At 35.1% G+C, this 26,558-nt stretch overlaps 1 protein-coding gene across 1 annotated transcript; it reads right to left on the bottom strand.

Annotated features, from left to right (window-relative positions):
- Window positions 1-1,430: 1,430 nt before the first annotated feature.
- On the bottom strand, window positions 1,431-25,754 carry LOC123536234 (arginase, hepatic-like). Its single transcript, XM_045319228.2, has 7 exons — window positions 25,554-25,754; window positions 14,563-14,742; window positions 14,154-14,419; window positions 12,694-12,750; window positions 11,226-11,330; window positions 9,433-9,569; window positions 1,431-5,556 (listed from the first exon to the last, which is right to left on the bottom strand). The coding sequence occupies exons 1-7, from the start codon at window positions 25,659-25,661 to the stop codon at window positions 5,330-5,332; spliced, it is 1,080 nt and encodes a 359-aa protein (XP_045175163.1). The 5' UTR covers window positions 25,662-25,754; the 3' UTR covers window positions 1,431-5,329.
- Between the last annotated feature and the right edge of the window lie 804 nt (window positions 25,755-26,558).

Raw genomic sequence — 26,558 nt, 5'->3', positions numbered from 1 at the left:
ACACACTGAAAGAATACTTAGATCGCATAGAATGTCTGCATGAGAATGGGAGACAAGGTACTGATAAGTACGTAAAATTCCATAAAACAGTGTTACGTAGTACGATTATCTAGATGGATAAAATTAGTGCTAATAAAGGCAGGTATAGATTGTACATTTGCACCACATATGCAGTGTGCGGGCAGCTCTCACGTCAAAAGCAAAATTACATGGTGTCCTTCCAAGAGGGAATATTAAATTTCTTAAAAATTTAGAAGTAAATATAGGTATGTATATGATTTGATAATGTGTAGGGACTTGCAAAATACACTCACAGACATTTATAATCGGTCACCAATAATTTTCATATAATTCTTTAAGACTACCCTGAAAATAAAACTATATTGTATACCATCAAATTATTCAATATCTTAATAACAATATGGGCGGTTTCATTTCATTAGAACATTTGAGATTTTGTAACAACAACAGTTTGAATATCAACACCCACACTTTCCAAAGTCACACTTTCAATCAATATCTCGTATGTCCGCTGTTCGCATTAATAACTGCCTGAAAACGGTTACGCATCAAAATGATATATCTCTGAATGACACCTTGGCGTCATTTTCAAGATCATGTAGATTCAATTGCTGCACGGCAAATGTCGAAGTCTTCTTTTGAGCAGCTCATAAAGATATTAATTTGACAAAGAGAAAGTGTGACTTTAAAAAGTGTGGGTGTTGTCATTCTGTTACCAAATCTCAAATGTTCTAATGAAATGAAACTACCCATATTGTTATTAAGATATTGAATGAATTGATTGTATACTTCATTGTTTTATTTTCAGCGTATTCCTAAAGAAATATATGAAAATCATACGTGACCGGTTATAAATGTCTATGAGCGTAGAATTAGTTTTTGAAATGTTAGGTATTTTGTTCTCTCTTTTTGAAGGATCATCTCTAAAATGTGAATGGGGCCCCTTAGGGGAGTTATGGGGGAGACGAAATTATAAAATTAAACGAATCTTACCTGTAAGGTGAAGTTTAGTTGTAATGTCGTCGACCGCAAACTCCCCTAACGATCACATACCCACCACCTTCCCTTACTGATCCTTCTCAGGGAACGGTCCAACAGGAACAACTCCTGCACCGGATACTCTGAAACCTGGTGAGCCTTGGTCGATGCTGCGACATCTCTCTATGTGACCCCTAGGGGAGTTTGTGGTCGGCGAAATTACAACTAAACTTCACATTACAGGTAAATCTCGTTTAATGTTATAATTATGAGTCAGGTCAGTATTGTAATATATATCTGATCTCCTTATAACATCATGTATCATTAAGTACAACATATATATCTTGCCCGGCTGACTATATTAGGTAACTAGTGTACCCATATAAGAATTTAATATGATGTTTCACAAGAATTTGAAATAAACAAATAGAAACAGTTTGAAACAACATTTATTTAAACAATTTCATTTTATAATTGAATGTTTCACGCACATGTTTTATCAAACTAAAAACTAGCATCGAAAATACATGAGGTTAGATAACAATATTAATATTAATTATGCAACTGAAATATATATATACACACAAAAATATGATATTGTTGCGAAAATGAGCCTTATTTACTCAAGTATAAGGTAATGTTTAAGTATAATATTTCTCCCCTGTGCCCCTTCCTTCTCCCACACATCTTCCCTGTGCCCCTTCCTTCTCCCTTCCTTCTCCCACACATCCTGTTACACAATAGCTCCATGTTTGTTAAGAACCGCCACCATTGCTGTATTAAAAAACTAAGCCTTGCACTTTAGTAGATTTTTTGGAAGTGTGTGCAAAAAGCTCCTCTGTTGTAGTCACAAATATGGTCGGGCACAGTCTTGAGAGAGAACAACTAAGCCTTAACTACATATAAATATTTTACATTGAAGTCTTCGCTTTTGATACAAAAATAAAATTAATAAATATATCTAAATATATTTCCTTTCATGTAGGGAATGTAACCTTAAAGGTGGTCAATCACATTTAAACAACATTTTATGACATTTTTCATGTTAGTGTATTCTAAAGAGATTTATTTAATGAACAAAAAGCTCCATTATATAGTGTTAGATCCCTATTAAAATGTATGTTTTATCATTTTTTAAAGAAAATTTGTTATTACTCACCTTTAATATGAAAGTATTAAAAATGACTATTTCATTCGATTTCAATATAATTTCTAGTTTTACATTTGCATTTGATAGATATTGAGATATGTCAATAATCTTAACCAAAAGGTAAGTTTTAAAATAGCGTGTAGCTTTCTATTTCATTAATTTCCAATCTATCCTGGTTGCGCAACTAATATAGGTAATGTGAGGTAATATTAAGTTTACAAACTTGCATTTCTAATGAATTTTGGCTAAATATATATTTGTTAATGTTAATCTTTGACAAATATGATATAAAAGTTCTTATATTCAAATCATTCCTTAGGCTAAGTATGTTTATCAAATGTATACATATGCTAAAGTAAGTATATCTTTGTTGGTTAACCAGGATAGGGAAAAAAATATAAATGGGTATGAAAGAAAATCAACAAGTGAATGAAGTATTGCCATGCAATACAGAGTCCCCTACTGGTAAGTAACTATAATTATCTCAACTGCAGTGTAATCTAATGATCTGATATCAGTCAATGATGTATATACAATATTGTGCTATATAAACAATATATTATAACACAATGTTTGGACTAAAATTTGCATATATAAAATTCTACAATTGTTGATTGCTTAAAACATCTATAAATTAAAAAGTATTTTTAAAATCGTTTCCTTTTTAAATTGGTGGGAAACTAAGAGAAAAAAAATGTAATGAAATATTTAATCATATTAAAGGGGACTTTTTGTGTTCATATGACACATAACTTGATATGTTGAATATCTATACAAAGTTATTTAAATATCCATGTATGAATGAGGACAAGAAAAAAGACCTAAATATTTGAAAGACATGACAAGAAAAAACTCTAGAACTTTGACCCCCAAGTGTGATCTTGACCATTGAGCTGGGAGTCTTGGTGCTGCGCATGACACATCGTCTCATTATAGGGAACATTTACGTCAAGTAATATTAAAATCCCTAGATGGATGACAGAGTTATGGACCAGATAGTAAAAACACCTCTGACATACGAGGGTTACCTTGACCCATGAGCTAGAGTCTGGTTGTTGCGCATGTCATGTTGCCTCTTTCAGGGAACATAATGTGCCAAGTAATATCAAAATCACTTAATTGAAGGTAAAGATATGGACCTGACGGGAAATAAAAACCTATTGACTTTTCACCTCAAAGTGTGACCTTGGCCTTTGTGCAAGGGGTCTGGCTATTGCGCACGGCACATTTGTGCCAGGTAATGTTAAAATCCCTTGAAGGATGACAAGAGTTATGGACCAGACACAAAACAGATCCTGTTAATGCTATGTTAACTTTTGACTACTAAGTGTAATCCTGACCTTTAAGCTAGGGGTGTGAAAATTGTGCGTGACACCTTTTATTATGGGAAATATTAGAGCAAAGTAATAATAAAATCCTTTGATGGGTTGTTAAGTTATAGACCAGACAGGAAAATAGTTCCGTTGACCTCTGACCTCCAAGTGTGATCTTGACCTACGAGATAGGGGTACAGGTACTGCGCATGACACGATGTATTATTATGGCGAACATTTATGCCAAAAGATATTAAAATCCCTTGATAAATGATTGTTATGGTCTGGAAAGGAAACTGCGGGTGGACAGAATGACGGACAAATGGAAAAGCGCAGTTGAAAACCAGTTTCTGTGACTACTGGATACCAGTAGGGGACTAAGAAACAATAAGAAAACACTAAAAAGCACATAAACATAGTTAAGTCATCAAGCCTATGCACCAGCAACTTCCAATTCATTCCAGAAAACAATTACAATTACACTAAGATTCAATATCAAAATGTTGATTGAGAAATTTGACTCAAGCTAATACTCATCTTGTTTAACCCTTGCCATGCTTGACACGACTGATTCTGCCTTTGCGACCAGTGCAGACCAAGATCAGCCTGCACATCCGTGCAGTATTAATGGTACTGTCCAAATTGGAAGATAGTAATTTAGCAGGGTAAGGGTTAAAGATAAAGTTAACATACTACATTTACTTATGCTACTTTTTCTTTTACAGTGATAGCAATTCTATCAAATATGCATCTAATTATCTAGGTCTTGTTTTGACACAAAATTCTCAATATCAGATAATATACATTATTCAAATACAGAGAGAACAAGAGCTGTCACTATTGGTGACAAATGCCCCAAAGCGTGCCCAAGAATGCTATAGTTGTCTGCATATCATATATCATTTCGTGACCTTGACCCGAGAGACCCAGATCATAAGCGTGACACACCTCAATATGGTTAACTTTTGTGTCAAATTATTTTCAAATTCCTTGATAAATGGCAGAGTTATGGACTAGACTAGAAACACCTTTGACTTTTAAGTGTGACCTTGACCTTGGTGCTAGTGGCCTGGGTCTTACGCATGAAATGTCATTTATTTATAGGGGACATTTATGCCAAGTAATTTTAAAATCCCTTCATCAATGGCAGAGTTATGGACCGGACAAGATACAGACCATGTTAACGTTTAACCTCTAACTGTGACCTTAACCTTAGAGCTAGGGTCTGAATCTTGCGCAAGACACGTCGTCTCATTATAGGGAACATTCATGCCAAGTAATATCGAAATCCCTTCATCAATGGCAGAGTTATGGACACGAAACAGACCCTGTTAATCTTTGACTTCTAAGTGTGACATTGACCTTGGAGCTAGGGTTCTAGGGATTGCGCTTGACACGTCGTCTCATAATTGTAAACATTTATGCCAAATTATTTCAAAATCCCTTCATGGATGGCAGAGTTATGGACCGGACACGAATCAGACCCTGTTAACCTTTGACCTCTAAGTGTGACCTTGACCTTGGAGTTATAGGTCTGGGTCTTGGGTATGACACGTCGTCTCATTATAGTGAACATTTATGCCAAGTTATTTCAAAATCCCTTTATGGAAGGTAGAGTTACAGCCCGTACAAGAACTTACACGGACGCACGGACGGACAGTGCGATTTTAATATGCCCACTTCGGGGGGGCATAAAATGCTGGCCATTTTGCTTCTGTGGCAACACAAATTGTATATGTCATTTAACACTGATACACATGTACATTATCAAATTTTACATTCTGAAAAGACAACTGAATGTGTTAAGTTAGGTATATCACGAAAATAGATACATAAAGTCATTTTTGGAGCATTTTACAATACTCATTTAAGCTGCAAACTTTTGAATAACTGAGCTTGAAAGAGCATGAACTGAACTTCTGCGAACGTTGACTGGAACCTCTGGAATGGCATAATCAGGTCGGTAACTACCCCGTCGGCGATTGCCATAGAAACGAGCAATAACATCCAAAGTTGTTTTCACGGTGGTTGTTACGTCTTGTGAGTTGCCGATATTTGGGTTGACCTCAGCTATATCCACCATAGACAAACGGCCTAAAATATTTAAAGAAATAATATATCTGAAACACTGATTTTTTTAATAAAACCATAATTGGAGTTTAGATGAGATGGCACAGCTACGACAATGACTTCAGTCAAGAGCAAATCACTGTTATTCACTCTTTACATCAGACAGTAAACACCATTAATCTGAAACTGAAACTGAATAATTTGTTTTAAACGCCTATTTTCATACAATGATATATTCAATGGCGTTGTACATAATAATAATAATAATAATAATAATGATTATAACAATATTAATAATAACAGCCTATTTGTAACAAGCAGTTATGACCACACCACTCCCCATGAGGTCATTTTACCCCTATTGCGAATACCAGTGCTTAAAGCATTACATGGTACGCCCAGACGAGCTACATATAGAGGTTTAAACCCCTCAGTTAATGGTGCCCTCATATACTTTTTTAGAAAGAAATACTACACACTACCCTACCCATAGAGCCTTACCAACAAGTGCGTTAAATCAAACAAACCTTGGAAATATAAATGTTGAAATGTAAAACCTTTAACGGCGGTGCACTGGAAAAGAAATCCACATAAAACAGGCCAACATTTGACTGATGTCATCAATAATGTACACAATAATTCAGTTTTATTTGTATAATAGGAATATAACTTGCACTGTGTTAGAATTGAATGTTCTTCACTATTACAATGTATTAGACGTTTAATTAAGAACTACCGGTATAAATTTACTGATATTGTAAAATGTTATCACAAAAAATAGCAATATGTATGTTTGCCTCAATTCTCTTTCATAGAGTACCATGAAAAGGCCCACAGATTAAAACAAGAAACGTGGAAATTCCAAGAAAACCAGGTTTTCAAACTTTGCATCACGCCAACAGGTTCTTTAAAAAAGTAGTCTTATTCTATTAAACATATCTGACTGCATCCAATCATGCCATTCAGAAGTACAGGTATAAGAAAAGTACATGTGTCATGTCCCTATGCAATTTATGATTCTTTGATAAAAGCTACCTAAACACAAAGTTTGCTGACAATAGGTGCACCCAAACTAAAGATATTGAGCATAAACCATTTTTCTATTTAACAGTGACCCAAAATACAATCCAAAGCTAGTTCTTATATTTAAAGTTATAAACTCGAAACCAGCTTTTTGATGATCAAAATGAAAAAAAAAATTATTTTTTATTAATGATAACTATGGCCATATTTTTTATTTTTAGTTACCCAATGGCATTAAAATGACCCTTTTGTCACCAAAAAAAAAAAACAACAACAAAAAAACCTCCCGAAAAACCTGTGAGATTTGAACCGGCACATTCTATTCCACAGCACAAAAATCGTTTTTATTTCAAATATGACCCCATTTTTCTATTTTTAGCGACACTGACCTTCACTCTGATCTACACACTAAGTATACTGACAATAAGTGTACCCAAACTAAAGATATTGAATTATATTGACCCTGACCCTGATCTACACATCAAGTATCGAGTGGAAGCCATTTTTCTATTTTTCTATTTTTAGTAACAGCGACCCAAATATCATTCAAAGCTAATATTTCAGATAAGCTTGCTGTACACAAATTTTGGTGGCAGTAAGTAAGTCCAAACTGAAATTATAAAGCGGAAACCAACCTTTTGATGATCACATTGAGAAAAAAATCTATTTTTAGTAACTATAACCTTGACCTTGACCAAACGGCATTACAATGACCTTTTTATCACAAAAAAAGAAAACAATATTTTTTTTTGATCTCAGTAGGACCTGAACCGACACCCTTCCGTCCCACTGACTAAAAAGTAGCTTTTGGCCCAATGACCCATATATAATCCCAACCTTGGTTTTTCTATAAGCTACCTCTAGGCCAAGTTTAACTTCAATACATCAATGCAAACTAAAGTTATTGAGCAGAAACCATTTTTCTTCTATTTTTATCAACAGCGACCTTGACATTGATTCAAATGACCCCAATTGCAATCCCAACTTTTGTCTGCTTACCATCTATCTACAGCCCAAGTTTGGTGTCTATAGCTTGTTCCAAACTAAAGTTATTGTTCAGAAACCAAGTTTGACCCACGCTCACCCACCCGAGATAGACTGTATGATATACCTGTATTAGCTAAATCTGCTATATGAACCATATTTCTGTGACTAGAAAAGAAGACAGGCTGCATGATATACCTGTATTAGCTAACTATCTATATGTTCAATATTTCTGTGACTGAGAAGGAAGATGGACTGTATGATATACCTGTATTGCCTAACTCTTCTATATGAACCATATTTCTGTGACTGAGAAGGAAGATATACTGTATGATATATCTGTATCAGCTACCTTTGCTATATGTTCCATATTTCTGTGACTGAGAAGCAAGATAGACTGTATGATATACCTGTATCAGCTAACTGCTATATGTTCCATTTTTCTGTGACTGAGAAGGAACATAGACTGTATGATATACCTGTATTAGCTAACTCTGCTATATGTTCCATATTTCTGTGACTTAGAAGGAAGACAGGCTGTATGATATATCTGTATCAGCTAACTCTGCTATATGTTCCATATTTCTGTGACTGGGAAAGATGATAGACTGTATGATATACCTGTATTAGCTAACTCTTCTATATAAACCATATACTGTATGATATATCTGTATCAGCTACCTCTGCTATATGTTGCATATTTCTGTGGCTGAGAAGGAAAAAAGACTGTATGATATACCTGTGTCAGCTAACTCTGCTATATGAACTGAACTATATTTCTGTGACTGAGAAGGAAGATAGACTGTATGATATACCTGTATTAGCTAACTCTGCTATAAGTTGCATATTTCTGTGACTGAGAAGGAAGATAGACTGGATGATATACCTGTATCAGCTAACTCTGCTATATGTTCCATATTTCTGTGACTGAGAAGCAAGATAGACTGTATGATATACCTGTATCAGCTAGCTCTGCTATATGTTGCATATTTTTGTGACTGAGAAGGCAGACAAACTGTATGATTCATATGTATTAGCTAACTCTGTTATATGTTTCATATTTCTGTGACTGAGAAGGAAGATAGACTGCATGATATACCTGTATCAGCTAACTCTGCTATATGAACTGAACTATATTTCTGCGACTGAGGAGGAAGATAGACTGTATGATATAACTGTATTAGCTAACTCTGCTATACGAACCATATTTCTGTGACTGAGGAGGAAGACAGACTGTATGATATAACTGTATCAGCTAACTCTGCTATATGAACAGAACTATATTTCTGCGACTGAGGAGGAAGATAGACTGTATGATATAACTGTATTAGCTAACTCTGCTATACGAACCATATTTCTGTGACTGAGGAGGAAGACAGACTGTATGATATAACTGTATTAGCTACCTCTGCTATATGTTCCATATTTATGTGACTGAGAAGGAAGATAGACTGTATGATATACCTGTATCAGCTAACTCTGCTATATGAACAGAACTATATTTCTGCGACTGAGGAGGAAGATAGACTGTATGATATAACTGTATTAGCTAACTCTGCTATACGAACCATATTTCTGTGACTGAGGAGGAAGACAGACTGTATGATATACCTGTATTAGCTAACTCTGCTATAAGTATCATATTTCTGTGACTGAGAAGGAAGATAGACCGTATGATACACCTGTATTAAGTAACTCTGCTATATGTATCATATTTCTGTGACTGAGAAGGAAGACAGACTGTATGATATATCTGTATCAACTAACTCTGCTATGTGTAACATATTTCTGTGACTGAGAAGGAAGATAGACTGTATGATATGCCTGTATTAGCTAACTGCTATATGTACCATATTTCTGTGACTGAGAAGGAAGATAGATTGTATGATATACCTGTATTTGCTACCTCCTCTGCTATGTATGATATTTCTCTGACTGAGAGGCCACCGCTTACTGGGGTACCTGTGCTGGGTGTATGAGCTGGGTCCATTGCATCCACATCAAAACTCACGTGAATTTTCTTGTTTCCGCTTAAAATAGAAACATATATAAAAAAAGTTTTAAATGTGTTGACTTCTTAAGAGTTAGGTCCAGGTTTTGGAAAATAGAATTCGATTATCACCAAATCATAGAAAGAAAGAATTGTTTAACATGAAAACTAAACAGCATATAAAACATACATACAAGTCTACAGAGGCATCATGAATTTGCTCACATATTTATTGAATTCTGGAAAGGGACTATACTTAGGTATTTCAGTGACTTATTTAGATAAAGACTTTTATTTTCAAAAATGATGCAAATGTATGTGTTCACTAACATTATATCTTTAATATAATATAGCATTTTACCTTAAAAGTCGTTTAACAAAAAATCTACAGCACTTTCAACTCTCGCCTCTCATTTATACATTTCATAAATTGTTTTATTTTCCCTCTAAAAATGTATTTAGATATTAAGCATGACACAGTTTATCGTTCTAAGAGTTAGCAGTTGCTCAGAAAATTTCAGATGGGTAAAGAGAAATTCTTTGAAGTGGCAACATTTTTCTAATTTTTCCCCCTTTATTTTGGATAAAAAGAATTTCTGCAAAGTTGTACCACCCAATTCAGAATGCTATTAAGATTAATAAGCAAAGTGCTTGGGATAAATTTTTCGATTCCTGACTAAGCTAAAGACGCTTTTCCACTTTAAACATAGGGGTCAAGGTAATTAAAATACCTATACGTCTGGACAGTTCAACATCTTTAAACATTCACCATCTTTAAAGAACTGTTACATGTTTTTGTTTTGATGCAAATGAAATAATGTGCCAGTGCTTAAACTTCACATAAATAGGTTTAACATCGGTTTGAACAATTGTTTACTTTTATTTCTTTACCAATGGCATTCTTTTATAAAGGGGGACAACTTTTGAGAATATATTAAGTATCCAATGGTACAGGACAGTAAGGGTAAAACATTTATTAGACAGGTAGATTGTTGGTAAAAATGTTGTTCCTTTACCAAACATTTCTGTGATTTGGTGATATGCTGCTAAACCTTAATGTGTGATAAAGCAAAGCCTCACTCTGCTTTTTTAAAATATTTGCTACACACATTGGATATGCTAATAATTGCGTGAATAAAAATAGTTTGCATGATTTTGATACATTTTGTTACTGAATTTTTTTCTTTGGGTATAACCATCATCATCTCTATGCTAAAATTTTATATGGAAGTTTGCAACAGATCTGAATACCTAACCAGTAAAAGTACCCAGATTTACTACAAAAAGCTATAAGGCAATCCTTTGGATGCATAGATCGCAACCAAGAGAAATAATAGCAGACTGGGCTTGGCCGACTCTCTTCAGGGGGCAATAAATTACTAATAATATAAACAACACCTCTAAAGCCCCGAATACCAGCGTCATTGATACTCTGTTATTCATCCATTATCCAAAAGAATCAGAATTTTATGGGCTTTTGTATTACCTCCCTTCCATTGGCCAGACTGTTCGTTCCCGTTTGTACCGTAAGTGCAATTGCAGTATTTGTTTTTTGATCTGTTTGGATGCAACAAGAGACAATAAACATTTATTACTGTATCTGTGAAGTCAATTCCTGACCATCTGTGCTGAACAGTATGTTGCAGTCATGAATATCAAAATAAGCCAGAAGATACAAACTATTTATACTACATACTCTGGATCAATAGCTTTAAGTGCCTTATCAAGAACATCTCTGATTCCATGTCGGTCAACTTCTTGCATACAGAATGCATTCAGTCCAAACTTGTCGATGATCTTACTGCAAAATAAACACATATCTGGGCAATAGTTTAATAATCCCATGAAAGAAATAGAAAGACAGAGCTCTCTGGAGTAACAAAGTATTTAAATAAAAGAGGGCCATGTCGGCCCGAAGTTGTTTATCTGAAAAATGTTGAAAGTCAAATGACAGTGAAATTACAAACTTCAAAAAGCAAGCTAGATGGTTTCTTCATACATTAATATAATTTTAATTTTTTTAAAGGCTCGCGTCTAGAAGTTAGGCGCAAGTGTTACAAGGCGAGCAACCTTAACTTCTAGGTGCCACACATGCATAAAAGGATGATGTTTCTGACAAGTTTGGTTAATGTGATTTAAGAGAACTTCTTGAGAAGTAATGAAACTTCTTTTGAATATTTCTGGCACCCATATAAAACTACCGGTATACATGTGCTTATGTGGTACATATTCTTAATAGTAGTAAATGCATTCACTGATAACCATTTGTACAAACTTAAGAAAGGTTCATTGAAGGATGCTTCAAACCAGGTTTAGTGAAAATCCACCAAGCAATTCACAAGAACAGGTCAATTTAAAGTGTGTTTTTTAAATTTTTTAATCTGGTGTAGCAAAACCAAACCATTTGAACAAACTTGGGAAAGGTCCGTCCCAAGTCTGATGAAGATCCATTAAACGATTCATAAGAAGTTGTTTAAATGTTTTTTGTTTTTAGCTCTGATGGCGCTAACAAGGGGCCAAGCAGAACCATTTGAACAAAACTAAGAGATGTCCACATAAGGACGCTAAAGATCAAGTTAAATGCAGATCCATCAAGCTATTCATGAAAAAAAGTTGTTTATTTTTATTTCTATTTTTAGCTCTGGTAGTCCCTAAAATGGGCCAAGTGAAGAACATTGGTGAAGATCCATCTAGCGGGTCATGAGAAGTATTGTTTCTGTTTTAAGTTATGGCCTAAAAGGTGCCAAGCAAAACCACTGAACAAATGTGAGTAAGTTCCATATAAGAATGCCACAGACGAAGTTTGGTAAAGATCCACCGAGTGGTACATGAGAAAAAGTTGTTTAAATCTGTTTCTATTGTTAGCACTAGTTGCCCCTACAAGGTGTCACGCAAAACCATTTAAAACAGGAGCTTGCCAGGATGCTTAAGACAAAGTTTTATGTAGAGCTAATTCTGGCCAGTAGTTTTAGAGAAGAAGATGTTTATGTAAATTGTGGAAACGGATCCTGGACTATCCACCCGTACGTACAGCTCACCCAGAACCACTGGTTTAGGTGAGCTAGAAAAATGTCATACAAGTCCTCATTTTTAACCACAACAATATTTAAAACATATTTTCAAGATACTATTTTGAGAATACAGTTACTTGTTGATAGACCTACCTTTCCCCTGGATCCACATCACGCAGACCTATCCAAGCAATCTGGTCACAGTTAATGCTGAAATTGATATTATATAATAAAGTCAGTCTCATTTTAGTACAAGAATCAAAGTCCACAATATGAAAGTTGAGGAGAGATAGGACCTTTCAGCTTTATTTGTTTTTCTATTTAATTACCATATATAGTAACGCCAATTTATAGAAAGAACAATGCTGCAAAATGACTACAATTGCTTTAGAAATACAACTTTAACTCTATCTATTTGTCACTTCTGTTGATGTTTCAAAGTTATTGATCCAAGTGCGAAATGTAAATTGCTTAATCCCAACTGCTAATTGTCAAATATCAACTGTAAAATGGTAGTTATAAATGCTAATTGTTAATTGTGAAAAGCAAAACAACACATGCAAACTACTTATTACTAAATACTTTGAATTGAAATAACCAAGAGCTAAATATATCCGTGAATGAAAGAGTATTTTATATACCGGTAGTCACTGGCTTTCTGAAATATGACGTTGTCTTATTAAAAAAAAACGTAATGAATTTCAGTCCAATGTTTGCCTTAATGACCGACTAGAAAACATGTTATTGCTTCAAATGAGACAAGTAGAACATTACGTTTTCTAACAACTGAAGGTTACAGTCATTAGTTTAAGAGATACAGACTATTAACTCCTAAATTTGATAATTTAGCTATAAGCATTCATCATTTGGCAATCAACATTAGTATTTGACATTTAGCATTTGGCACTTGGTATATTACATTTGGCATTAAAGGCCTAGATCCACTACTATTATAAGTGTCCCCATCCCCCACAAATCCAATAAACAGCTGGTAATTAGCACGTAACGGGTTCCCCAATAGATCATGATGTACAATAAAGGTGAAAGAAATTAATTTTCCTTCTGTGAATATAGAATACTGATAATAATAATTTATAATAATGATATTAATATTAATAAACTTTAGAGATAGAGAAAACTGGATAAACTGGTTTAATTAATAAACAATATCTGTCAATATCATAATAATTGAAAAGGTCGTACTAGTGAAAGTGATCTAACCTTTACATTTATATTCAACACGAGGCCAACATGGCCTAGCTAAGTCACTGACCCGAAGAGGACCTTAATGATCTGACTTATAGACATTTTAAAAAGATTTGAATAGCTGAAATTTAGATATATTCCTCAAGTCTACAACTTTATATTTCATTTCATGATACCGTCAATATTCTTATGCACCTGGCCATATGAACGAAAGATGATTTTACTTCCCGAGCGGGAATAAGTACAAGTTACTACATTTAGTATCAAGTTTTCCGTTCAGGAAGAAGGGAAAACCCAGTAGTTGATTTCCCGAATGGGAAGTTTTCTACTATCGTATGAAAAGGACAACGAGTATATCAAAGAAAACGTCACAAACAACTTTGTTTCAGATCAATCTAAAACAATACCATGCTTGAATATCTTCCCATCCGGGCATGTGAGGAACATATGGGTCTAATTCTTGAGCCAGGAAAGACAAGGGCATTCCGTGAATATTCCCACTGTCTGAAGTTAACGGTGTATTGATATCTGCGTGTGCATCAATCCACAACACTGCCATATCTGGATGAACTCGCGCATGTCCCATTATGGTCCCAATTGCCATACTGTGGTCACCACCAATGGCAAGACAATGTCCCTCTGTACGTAAAACCTGCTCCACCTTGTCAGCGGTCTGCAAATGTAGAATAGCTCGTGTAATGCATATCATTATTTTTCCATCAAATGTATGATAGTGTAATACATCATTAACAAGAATTCAAAGATCGCCTGAGTTTAAAATTGTGAGCTATAGATGCAATATTTGAATGAACCTACTGCGAGTGTACCCTGTGCAACGTTCCTTGGATTTTTGACATTATCATGATGTGGGTCATCTTCTAGTGGGTAGAAGTCAATGTCACCGTGATCTGTGACTTCACATCCAATAGACTGAAGCCTTTCCACGAGGCCAGCTTTACGCAAGTAGTCTGGTCCCTTTTCTGTTCCATCTTTTCTCTGAAAATAAAAATCAACAAAATATCAACATAAAAACAAAAAGCCAAGTAATCAACCGCCCCTATCACCTATCAGAATAAGCATGCAGCAAAAGTAATATTAAATGACAAAACAAACATGAATGAATCAGAGACACCGAGTTCAGGCCCCCTCCTCTTTCCGCCTCTGTGTCAGTCAAAAACACAGGTCTCGATCATTCAGTATGTTTTGTTACAAAACAAAAATTAAATATTTCCATTTACTATCGATGCGTATTAACTGACATTTAGCAGGGGCGGGGAAGAGAAGGCAGGGGCTGGGAGGAGAAGGCAGGGGCGGGGAGGAGAAGGTAGTAGCGGGGAGGAAAAGGCAGGGGCGGGGAGGAGAAGGGATCTATCCTCCAAGTGTTTATGGTATATACGGAACGAATGTATATTCTCCATATTGTCATATTTTTAAAATCTAAAGTTCATGGAGAAAATTTTTAAAAAGTTTAAATCTACAGTGAAGGACAGATTGACAGGGAACATATAATGCCTTTTGTGTAAACAAGCGTGTAAATTATTCAATTTTATTACATGTTTTTCAGTGAATTACCGAAATATTACAGTGAAATATAACTGGTATTTTCACAGTGAAAAATATATATTTTTCACTGGTAAGACACTATAAAATAGGTAGATTTCGTCAAAACATGCTATAAAAAGAAAAAAGGTGTGTTTTCCATGTAAGATCAAAATATCTTTCACTCACGAAAAGTACCACGATGTCTTACATGTTGCATCTGGTGTGCACTCCTGAAATATATTTCAATCATACATATCCTCTCACCTTAATATGGTACGGTACGAAGACAGTTTTAAAGCCTTGGTCAATCGACATAGCTTTGCCTCGGATCAAGTTACAAATTGAGTTGAGGATATAGAATTTTAGGTTACTGTCTTTCTGCACTTGAGTTTATCCCCTAAGCGAATAACCTATCTCTGACTTATTTCAGAAAGACAGTTACCTAATATTTTCTATTTCCAGCGCTGGCAATAACAGCACACTGGCCATAGCTTTCGCAGAAGCGGTGGTTCCAACGCAGCGGCAGTGGAGGATTCGTCGCAGAAGCGGTGGAGAAATATGGCCGACTGACTACATATATGCTGTTATCGGTACGTTTTCTAATGACCTTTTCACGTTTAACTGAAAACAACCAGTGAGACAGGAGCCCACATGTGTACTCTTCCAACCAGAAACACTTGTTCAGTGCAATTCTTTGTCATTAATGTAAACACTTCTGTACAGTTTGACGAGGGACTGCCGTTTTAGTAGAATTCCCATTAAAAATGGTAAAATCTTGTACCAAACGACCCCTGCGCACGTTTGCAACAAATCGTAAGTACGGCCCTGTCAAGTAAAAACTATTTCTTTGTAATAGGTGAATTTTCATTACAAGCATATGAAAAAATCGACCAAAAATTATTCCAACGCAGTGTGCGGTGGGTACAATTGCAACGCATTACGGTTGATCTTGTTTCCCTAATGTTTGTTATGGGCTTTTAACTTAAATAAACCGCATTTTCCTGGGATTTTGATATGGGTTGGTCCATGAAATCAATGACATCAGACAGCGACAGAAACTTAATGTTTTTAAATAATTATATACTATTGATTTGCACTTCCGTTCTGTCGAATGCACACACGAAATTATGATTATTAATATTAAAGCAAGAAGGTTTTCTTCATTTCCCTTATTATATATAAAATATCAACTGACAATATCGATTGTTTGATTAAATGCTTACCACGTGCGACTTTTACATCACAGAACATGGTAACTTATCTAATATACAAACTGACAGGGTTTCTGCTGTCCCTTTGTTTGTTTTGGCCATATAATATCGAAGTCAGGTTCGCACTGGGGTGGGGGCGGGGTGTATTCTCCAACACACTGCACATGCTGCAACCATTTGTCATTTTGTAAGGGTTTTTTAATCATGTTTTAGCATATGTAAGCATATTCCAAGCTGTAGTTTCTCTTCAGTTATTATAATAAGAATAACTGAAATGAGTTGATTCCTTGTCGTCCTCTTGGCACTAGAACAAGGAGTTTAAGGTCTCTTAATATATTTGATTGGCGCTGTGACAGTTTTCAAAGGAAAATGAAGATTTTGTCTTTCATTTTTTTGTAACATTTATTTCTGCTTGTCTGTTGTTAGTGATTTGTACTCCGTTTCTCCGTGTATCATTCAACCATCAAGATAAACAGTACTAAAACTAAGGCCATGAATGTGGCGTATGGCGTTAACAGGCTTTTCTTTTGATTCGACCTGGTGACCTAGTTTTTGACCCCACATGACAAATTTCGAACTTGACCTAGAGATTATTAAGATAAAAGTTCCATGCACAGTGTGTCTTTTGTTTGTTTTGGGTTTAACGCCGTTTTTCAACAGTATTTCAGTCATGTAACGGCGGGCAGTTAACCTAACCAGTATTCCTGGATTCTGTACCAGTATAAACATGATCTCCGCAAGTAACTGCCAGCTTCCCCACATGAATCAGAGGTGGAGGACTTATGATTTCAGACACATTGTCGTTTATCAAATAGTCACGGAGAACATACACCCCGCCCGAGGATCGAACTCGCGATCCGTAGACCAACGATTTTACCTACTGAGCTAAGCGGGCGGGCTGCACAGTGTGTCTAATCAGGTGATCGCGCTACGTCATTTTGAGCTCGAAAGTGAAAGTAGAAAGGTAAACAAAAATTGAACATCAGGGCGTATTTCTAATCTGTATATTGTGTTTATATCGTGCATATGATTCGAAACCTATTTGAAAGTGCTACCCCTGCAAGTTCCCCACCAAAAGCTTTTCGTTTTAATGCTATTCCTGTTCAATTGACTTGCACATTGAGTGTCGAAAGTGGTTGAACAGGAATAGCGTTAAAACGAGAAAGTTTTGTCGGGACGATTGTTGTACCGGGGCTAGCACTCTCAAATAGGTTTCGGGCGATGTACATGATATTAACACAATATATTGAATAATAAACTTACGCCCTGATTTATAATTTTTGTTTATGTTTCCACTTTCACTTTCGGGCTCAAATTTAAATGACGTAGCGCGATCATGTGATTGGGCACTCATATACAAGTTTGTATCAAATCCAAGCATAAATGAAACCTTATATGGCTGAGAGGGCCAGAATAGAAAATTTGCCCCTTTCATGGGTAGTATCTCTTGCAATCTGACTAAAGTATTGTACTATTTTATTGAACTGTCAAATGCATATTGATTACATGGGAGGTGCACAAAATATTTCAATCTTCGGTTCATATTCGGTACATTCAGATAGTATACGGAAAGAAAGAACGACGAGTACGTGTTTTACTTACAATACTAATGATGAAATGTGGACACCTAACCAAAATTTCTTTCTGTAAAACATACGGATAGCACCGAAGGTAGGCCGAATATTATAATATCGAATGCACAGAGCGTGTAATGTATGTACATTTGACAGGTTAAAAAATAGCAAAATACATATCCTATTACGCTAGCTTAGGATCTGAACACGAGCTATTGATAACCTCGTTCTGACGACCCTTCCGCTAGCCAATCAAAAGCTAACTTACAACATTCTGCACGCTTAAAAAGCCTTGGTTTTTGATATCTACAATTCTTATGTCGTAAGAGGTCAGATAGCCAGTTAGCTCAGTCAGTAGGGCAGTTGCTCTGTTAGCGAGGGGTCCCGGGTTCGAACCTTGGACTAACTGTAAATTTTTCTTACTCTTTGACATTTGAACAAGTTGTCTGATTGGTTCAAATAAAAATAGATTTGCGAAATAAAAAAGCAATATTGGAAACCAAAAATATACAGAAGATGAATGTGAATGGGTCGTTCTCAGATCTTCGTTTACAAGATCAAGTACTTTAGTTAGATTGTATCTCTTAAACATATGATGGAATCTGGCTTTTTCAATAGGAACCGAGATCTTATTGTGACTTAATTTGTGTGTAAATGTAGTTAAAGCCGAAAGTAAAATATCACTGCTATCATGTTCCTAAGGTGAACATTTTGGCTCCTTTGGGGATTAAAATCTGTTGAAAATGAGGTCTCTATCGTGTTCAAAAGAAATTGTGGACGGACGACGGACGGACAGACGACTGACGGACGAAGGGCAATCAAATAATCTCATCTTGTCACTGGGATTCTGTGGTAAACGTCTAAAACTAAAAGGATATTGTTGAAGAAGAGGTAAAAGCCTACTTGTAAAAAGTCCTAACTCCGGTAACACAGCTGCTCAATGGCATTTTATTAAGGTATGCTACCTATTAGTAATAGTATTGTACTTAAGTCAAGTTAGTTTATCATACGATGCAAAAGTCACATGTGATCAAATCAGAAAATTAATATTGTCACTTGATATTATGTATTTACGGATGTGCAAATCAATGTCATATTTATTCTATACAGTTTCTGTCGCTATCTAATGTCAAAGTGATTTCATGGCCCTACCAAAATTCTGGGAAAATGTTGTTTACTCCAATTTAAAGTCAATAGCGAACATTAAAGAAACAAGATCCACCGTAATGCGTTGCAACTGCATCCACCGCACACTGCGTTGGGATGATTTTTGGTAGATTATTTTGTATGCTTGCAATGAAAAATCTCCGATTACGGAGAAATAGTTTTTGCTTGACAGTGTCAGACTTACATTTTGATGCAAACGTGGTCAGGGGTCGTTTTGTACACGATTTTACCATTTCTGATAGAAATTCTACAAAAACGGCAGTCCCTCGTCAAACTGTACAGAAGTGTTTACATAAATGACAAAGAATTGCACTGAACAAGTGCTTGTGGCTGGAAGAATACACATGTGGACTCCTGTCTCACTGGTTGTTTTCAGTCAAACGTGAAACACTCGTTAGAAAATGTACCAATGAGAGTGTAAATATTGTCAGTCGGCCATATTTCTCCACCGCTTCTGCGACGAATCCTCCACCGCCGCTGCGTTGGAACCACCGCTTCTGCGAAAGCTATGGCCAGTGTGAACAGGTAAATCCTGTATACAAGAAACAATTTTATTACTACTTTGCTTATCTTTTTACTTTTGACAAAAAAATGGTAGGCTATACAGTGAATCTGAGGGTAATAACCATCTTCTTCAATCTTCACATTTTTCCAATGACAGATGTTGATCTAGTCGGCCCGTTTAGCCCAGTAGGGAGAGCATAGATCTACAGATCGCGGGGTCGCGAGTTCGATCCCTGGGCGGGGCGTATGTTCTCCGTGACGATTTGATAAAAGACATTGTGTCTGATATCATTCGTCCTCCACCTCTGATTCAAGTGGGGGAGTTGGCATTTACGTGCGGAGAACAGGTTTGTACTGGTGCAGAACCCAGGAACACTGGTTACCTTGGCATTTGACACAATGAAGTAAAGTGATAAAAATGGGAGTTAGGCAGCCGATTTCTTGGGAATTAACAACAAGCTAAGCATATTTTAATAAGCTAGTTTTAATTCAACTTAGATTTTGACTCTAAATCTATGTCAGTTGTTTTCATTTTGTTTTCATTGTTACCGTAAATATGCTGAGATATTACGCGAGAAAAATGTTTTTCGGTTCAAAATGGCGAAAGAATGTTGACATAATTCCAAGAAACATCAGATTTCTTCAACGCAATTCTTTTTCTTTATGTAAAACGAACTACGCCTGTGTTGTGGCAAGATCACTTGATATTTATCACCGACTTCTTTATGATTGTCCAAGTTTAAAAGTTATTGAAGGAATAGACAACTACCGAGATCTTCATACATGTTTAGTTTGCTTTTCTTATATGAATCGGGTAATTTCGACCTCAATTACCTTTTTGGAATGTTGCAGTATAAATCGATATCGCACTGCCAGGTGATTTCAAGGGGGATAATTTTACCGATAAGACGACAAATTTTACCTAATTGTTGATCATGTCTCTACCTTTTTGTTTATTGTTTTGTTATTGAAATCTTCAATGTTTATCGATATTAAAATGGAACTTCTCCTCGTTGAATAGTGTTGCTGAACTTATGAAATAGACTGGCCCGGTATATAGCCTGGTCAGGGCTAATGATATGCGACATGTATTGTATTTTGACATTACTTTTGAGTATGGATCCTCTTCAGTTTGGAACCGTCCATGTTTACAAACACTTTTGTTTATTTTTTGAGGAGTAAGTGAACTTTTTATATGCGTTATTTATAGAACTGTGTCAGGTCATGCATATTAATAAAAGTAGTCCAACAGCATACAATACAAAAATACGGATTTTTTTCTGCCTGTTCATATTTAATTGTGAAATACAAGCCGATTTTTCTTTACAGAATTGATATAGGTATATAACAAATAAAGGTACAGGGGACTTACTGAGAATAAGATAAGCGTATTAGACCTTCCTGGAATAAGGTAATGTTTGTCCGTTCTGATTGGTCAGTAAACAACAAGTGATTATTTTTTTAAAAGACTTTTTTACTGCATTTCCAGTATTTTATTATACATTTTGACAAAATTTGCTACATTTTATATGAATTAAAAAAAAAAAAAGGTTTTATCAAACGAATTTCTCCCGCCATGCCAACGATGTAAACAGGGGTCATATCATTCAGACGAAAGTTACTTAAATAAAGTATCACTATGCATATGATTTTCGTCCGATATTTTGATGGAACTAACAAAAATTGTGATTAGATATACATGTTTCGAGATTTAAAAGCATGCAATAAGGTTTAGCAGTTTTCGAAAAGACTTAGGAAAGACACAACTATCGAGGCATTTCCAAACAGGTCTCAATTACATTTTGGATATAATTGTTCGCTTGATTTGCTGAACGCTCACAGAAATCATTTTTGCGTTCAAGTAAATTTTATTTACGATCTAGATGGTTTAACACAATTTTATATCTACCGTCGGTTCAATCGCCTACATACCCTGCAAGTTATTTTTTTTATTATTATTTTTTTTTTTTTTTGCTTATAACATTCTTACAAAGTTACTTCTGTTAACGATCGGACACAGTTTCTACTTTTGAGTTTAAATGACACCATGCATGTATTACGCTGGATCACATTTAAATCCCGAACTACACTAAATTTGGCCCGATCCTAAATGTTTTTATGGCCTTGGAGAATATCTTTTTCAACTTTTTAACAAAAAGTTGCAAAACTGCACTTTTTATGTTTTAAACATGGTCAGTGATGTTAGAAATCAATTTACCGATGCTCTAAATGCATAACCCCCTTATTTGTATTCATTTTCGTGGCATAAAAATAATTTCCGAAAAGTCTCGATTTTGGCAGTGGGCCAAGGGATTTTTGTCTTCACCAGCACAGTTGGGGGCTAATGACCAACACAGTATGGCTCCAATAAACAAGGGTCATTGTTTATTTGAGAGTCAGTCTACCTGACAAGTGTATCTATTAGTGAGAAGGGGAAACAAAGTATCTCTATAATAATTGATAACTTTTAAAGTTATTAAATTTTTTTTGACATTTCTATAAAGAAAAATATTTGTTGATCAAACACAATAATAAAATAATCAGAAACTTATTTTCACAATAATGAGATATAATGAGAAACTTAAAGAAACATGCAAGTTTTTATTTTTTTTCAAATTCTGTCTGGAGAATTGTGATATTTCTGAAAAATTTGACTTTAACTCATCTAAAGCTTGCAGAATACTGTAAATAACATTTGTCTTAATTGAAAACAGAATGTGAGTTTCAAAGTTACAAAGCAAAGCATGTAAAAAGTCCCGTTTTGCAACCATACTGAAATTGAAAATTGAGTATAGATGGAACACAATAACTTTATATTCAAATAATGTTGATAACATGAATACATGAAAATCAATTTCCAAATCGAAAAATATTGTTTGTCAGCACCAAGAACTCAGGAACTTTTCACTATACTTGTGCTTTATTATTATTATTATTTTCAATATTATTACTGTATCTTTTATCATCCTATAATAATAATGATAACAATATCCTAATGATAATATTATAATAATATTAATAATAATGATAATGTTAATAATAATAATAATAATAATAATAATTATGATTATTTTTATTATTATTATCATTATCGTTATTGTAACATTAAAGTAATAGTTATTTTCATCTACCAGGGCCGTCGCCGGCTTCGAAAAAGTGGTCCGGCCATGGGACGTCGAAGGCGTTCCGCGAGTGCAGAAGGCAGGAGAGGGGGAGAGCAGGAGAGGGGGTTAACCCCTCTCGTAAGGGGGGTTTGGGGGTCTCCCCCGAGAAAATTTTAAGATTTGGGAAGCCCGTAAGTACGTTTTCCTTGCATCTTGAAAGCATTTTCCATTAAGATTTTCAGTCAATTTTATTACAGTTTTTAAGGATAACTATCCGACATTTGCGCAATGAATGTTGATGTATTTCACTTCGAAGTGTCAGCCAGTACAAAAGAAAACAACTATTTCGACCCCTGTGTGAGTCTCATCAGGCGGTGGCATTAATAATGAAGGCTTTATCAAGATTCTAACTTGACAACTTGCCGTCTATGTGAGCAGCCATACACACATGACAATAAGCGAGGTCATTAGTTTCATCGTAATGCAACCACGATCTATTGGTGAACCACGAAGACTGAAAACTTCTGTTCACCAGATTTTTTCTGACCAAAGATGCGTTTCGGAAATTTAAATGTCTTCGGTTGATTTGGAATTTTAGGTATGTCCATTTTGCAGCAATACGTTAAGCAACAAGTTAAGCATGCGGTTTCAGAATTTAGAGTAGATAGAAACGAAGTTTATATTATTTTATAGTTGAGATGACGTCGGCATTTTATTTGATTTAAAGCAATTATTTAACATAATTCAAAATAATTAGAAGAAATTAGCTTTTGGTTAGTTTTGTATTATTATACCACGAAAAACACAATTGTTTCCATTTTTTTTTAAACATACGACTATTTTTTTCCAACAAGGCAATTAATATAGATTTAAAAAAAATCGCCCTTTACATCATACCGGATTAAAGATATATCAGATAAGCGTTTAATTATTATTAATCCAATCAAGCAGGGTCGATACTTTTGACACGAAGTGTGCCGAAGTTTTCACACCCCGCGGGCAATCATGACAGATACCGCTCGTTGCGGATAATTACCAAGGCAATATTTCGGCACTTTTAATCTCAGCAATAGCTGAAATTTTATACGAATAAAAAAAGGTACGGCCGATATCATGCAAGGCCAAAAAAGTGGTCCGGCCATGGCCGGATCGGCCGGACCGCCCGCGACGGCCTTGTCTACATAATATCAAAATAATAATTATTATTATTATCATTCCATATTTACTGAAGAAAAAATAATTTCTTTCAACTCCACTGCACACAGCTTCATGGTCTACTTGGGGTCACTGCTGTGTTAATTGCCCTCTAATCAGTTGCTATTACATAATCGCTGATAAGCAGCTGATAAGATGGGAGTTGTATATTTGATTTGGGGGCGGGGGGGGGGGGGGGGGGTACACTTATATAGTAGTGAATCTAGGCCTTTAATAAAAATAAATCCAAAAAAAAACAAAACATATAGTAAACAAAGAATTTTTTCTAGGCCTCTTAATGCAAAGAAAAATCTCTAAGGGTAGTTTTAATTTCCATTTTCGTTTCATTTTTTGGTTTTGTTTTTCTTTTGACTGAACAATTTATAAAAATTGTATTTATTAAGTTAAATAAATGTATAAAAATCTCACTTGTTTTATCACGTGTCTCAGCATTGTAGTTTTACATTTACCAAATTTTAGAGTAGCGTGTTTATTTCTAAATCAAATGGCGTTTCTGTTTACATTATTATAATTCACCATTTACATACATTCGCACCTTCCCGCAATTCTAAATGTACACACACAAAATGTCACTAAAATATTCTTACAAAAGTGAATGTCTCCCAGTCCATGAAATTGTTCTTATACTTTAAAAAGAAGTGATGAAGGATAGCGGAAAGACACGAAAATATACGACGAAAAGAAGCATCAGCCTACGAACACGAAATTCACGCTTGTTGTATTTTTTAAGATAACCAATACAGTAAGTGGTGCTATGTTGGCAGATAACCTTCAATACAATCAATCTGGTCTGCACTGTTCTTATCATGCTTTACTGCGTAAAGTTCACGCATTTTTATTCTCGCTTGTTTTGAGACTTTTATTTCTTTCATTCGACTCCGCGATTTTCACTCGAAATTTTTAATAGATCTCAATGAACTACGCCACAAAACATTATCAACCACTACATAAAGTGTGTAAAAGATATATATCAACCACTACATAAAGTGTGTAAAAGATATATATCAACCACTACATAAAGTGTGTAAAACATATATAAAATTCTCATCTTGAAACGAAATAGTAATGAATTTTAGAAGTTGTTTGTTCTATTTATCGTCAATTTTCACCGCTTCGCTAAGCTTCGGTAGGGGCCGATTTTTTTTTTCACGCGTGACTTCGCGATAATCTTACTTAGACTACACAAATTCAGAATACAGAGGAAGCCCCATATCCTCGTGCATATCTACGTCCTTGGAATGATGTATGATCTCAACGTTTTGTCATACGTTTGAAGAGAAATCACGGAAAACATTGTTACGGGAAAGTTAGATCAAACATTAGCTGCAACCATTCTTAAAGGGACACGTTTGTTCGTAATGTAAATAGTTCTTTAATGGTATGGAACTAAAATTATCAGAAACACTTATAAAATATTGTCGTTAAAAAGTCAACTATAGAACAATCTGTGGCAAAATATGGCCAGTTTCACATTAAGAAAAAAATCTGACCTGCCCTTTGCTGACAGGGACACCGACGACTCCAAGTTGCCTCCACGTGCCTAAAGAACCTCTGCGTCCCATTTTCATCTTCTTCATGTCTTCAATTAAGTCTGTCATGATTGCGCGCACCGCACACTTACAATTCCACTAATTTATGTTTAACGGGTAGAAGTTCCAAACTTCAGTCCAGATGTAATAGAGGCAGTGCAGCGGAGATCAGATTTATATACATTGTCCTGTATGCAAATTACGTAGGGCGTGTCTTAACGACTGCTGAATAAACAGATATATCATGGAGAAATGTAGCAGATATGATATACAAAATGTAATCAATGGACAAATATTTCTGAATAGTGTTTTTTTGTGTGTGTCGCAGAATATTTAGATATAAGAAGAAGAAATATTCCATAAATAACGTCCTGAAAGTACAATCTGGAGTGTTTGAAATACTAACCTGTATATTTCTTCTGCAATTATTTAGTTCTCTTTAATTGTCAATTTTAATACATTGATTTACTTTCACGAAAGCAGAGCAAATGCATACTTGTGTAAACCATGTAACCATTTAATCTATTGATTGATTCGTAATAAAGGTATATTTTCATCTACCTCAGTAAACTGAAGAGTCTACCCGAGTTTAACCGTTACAACCTTGTACATAAAGACATGTAGTTTGTTTTCTCTAAAGAAATATGTTTAAATATTTTTCATGGAGGTGTGTCAGTTTGACTGTTTTTTTTTTCCAATCAAATTTCAGATGTTTGGAGGTGTGTTCTCGGCCTTCACCCTTCGCGTGACAATGTCGCTTCTTTAAAAGATCCGATTATATGATTAGAAAATTCTATGGCTTTGGTATGTTTTTATTTTAACTTAAAATACCATCAAAGTTAAATAACTTAGTAACTTAAATAAACAAAATATTTACGCTCAAATGCGTAGTTTTAGTGAAACAGTTTGAAGACTTAAAGAAAACCCGAAGTGATTTTACGGATATCGAAAGGTGTTGTGCGTTTA

The sequence above is a fragment of the Mercenaria mercenaria genome, chromosome 1, assembly GCF_021730395.1.
Source record: "Mercenaria mercenaria strain notata chromosome 1, MADL_Memer_1, whole genome shotgun sequence".
Classification (NCBI taxonomy): Eukaryota; Metazoa; Mollusca; class Bivalvia; order Venerida; family Veneridae; genus Mercenaria; species Mercenaria mercenaria.
The sequence above is the reverse complement of the archived record's forward strand: the minus strand, read 5'-3'. Positions and strand labels throughout refer to the sequence as shown.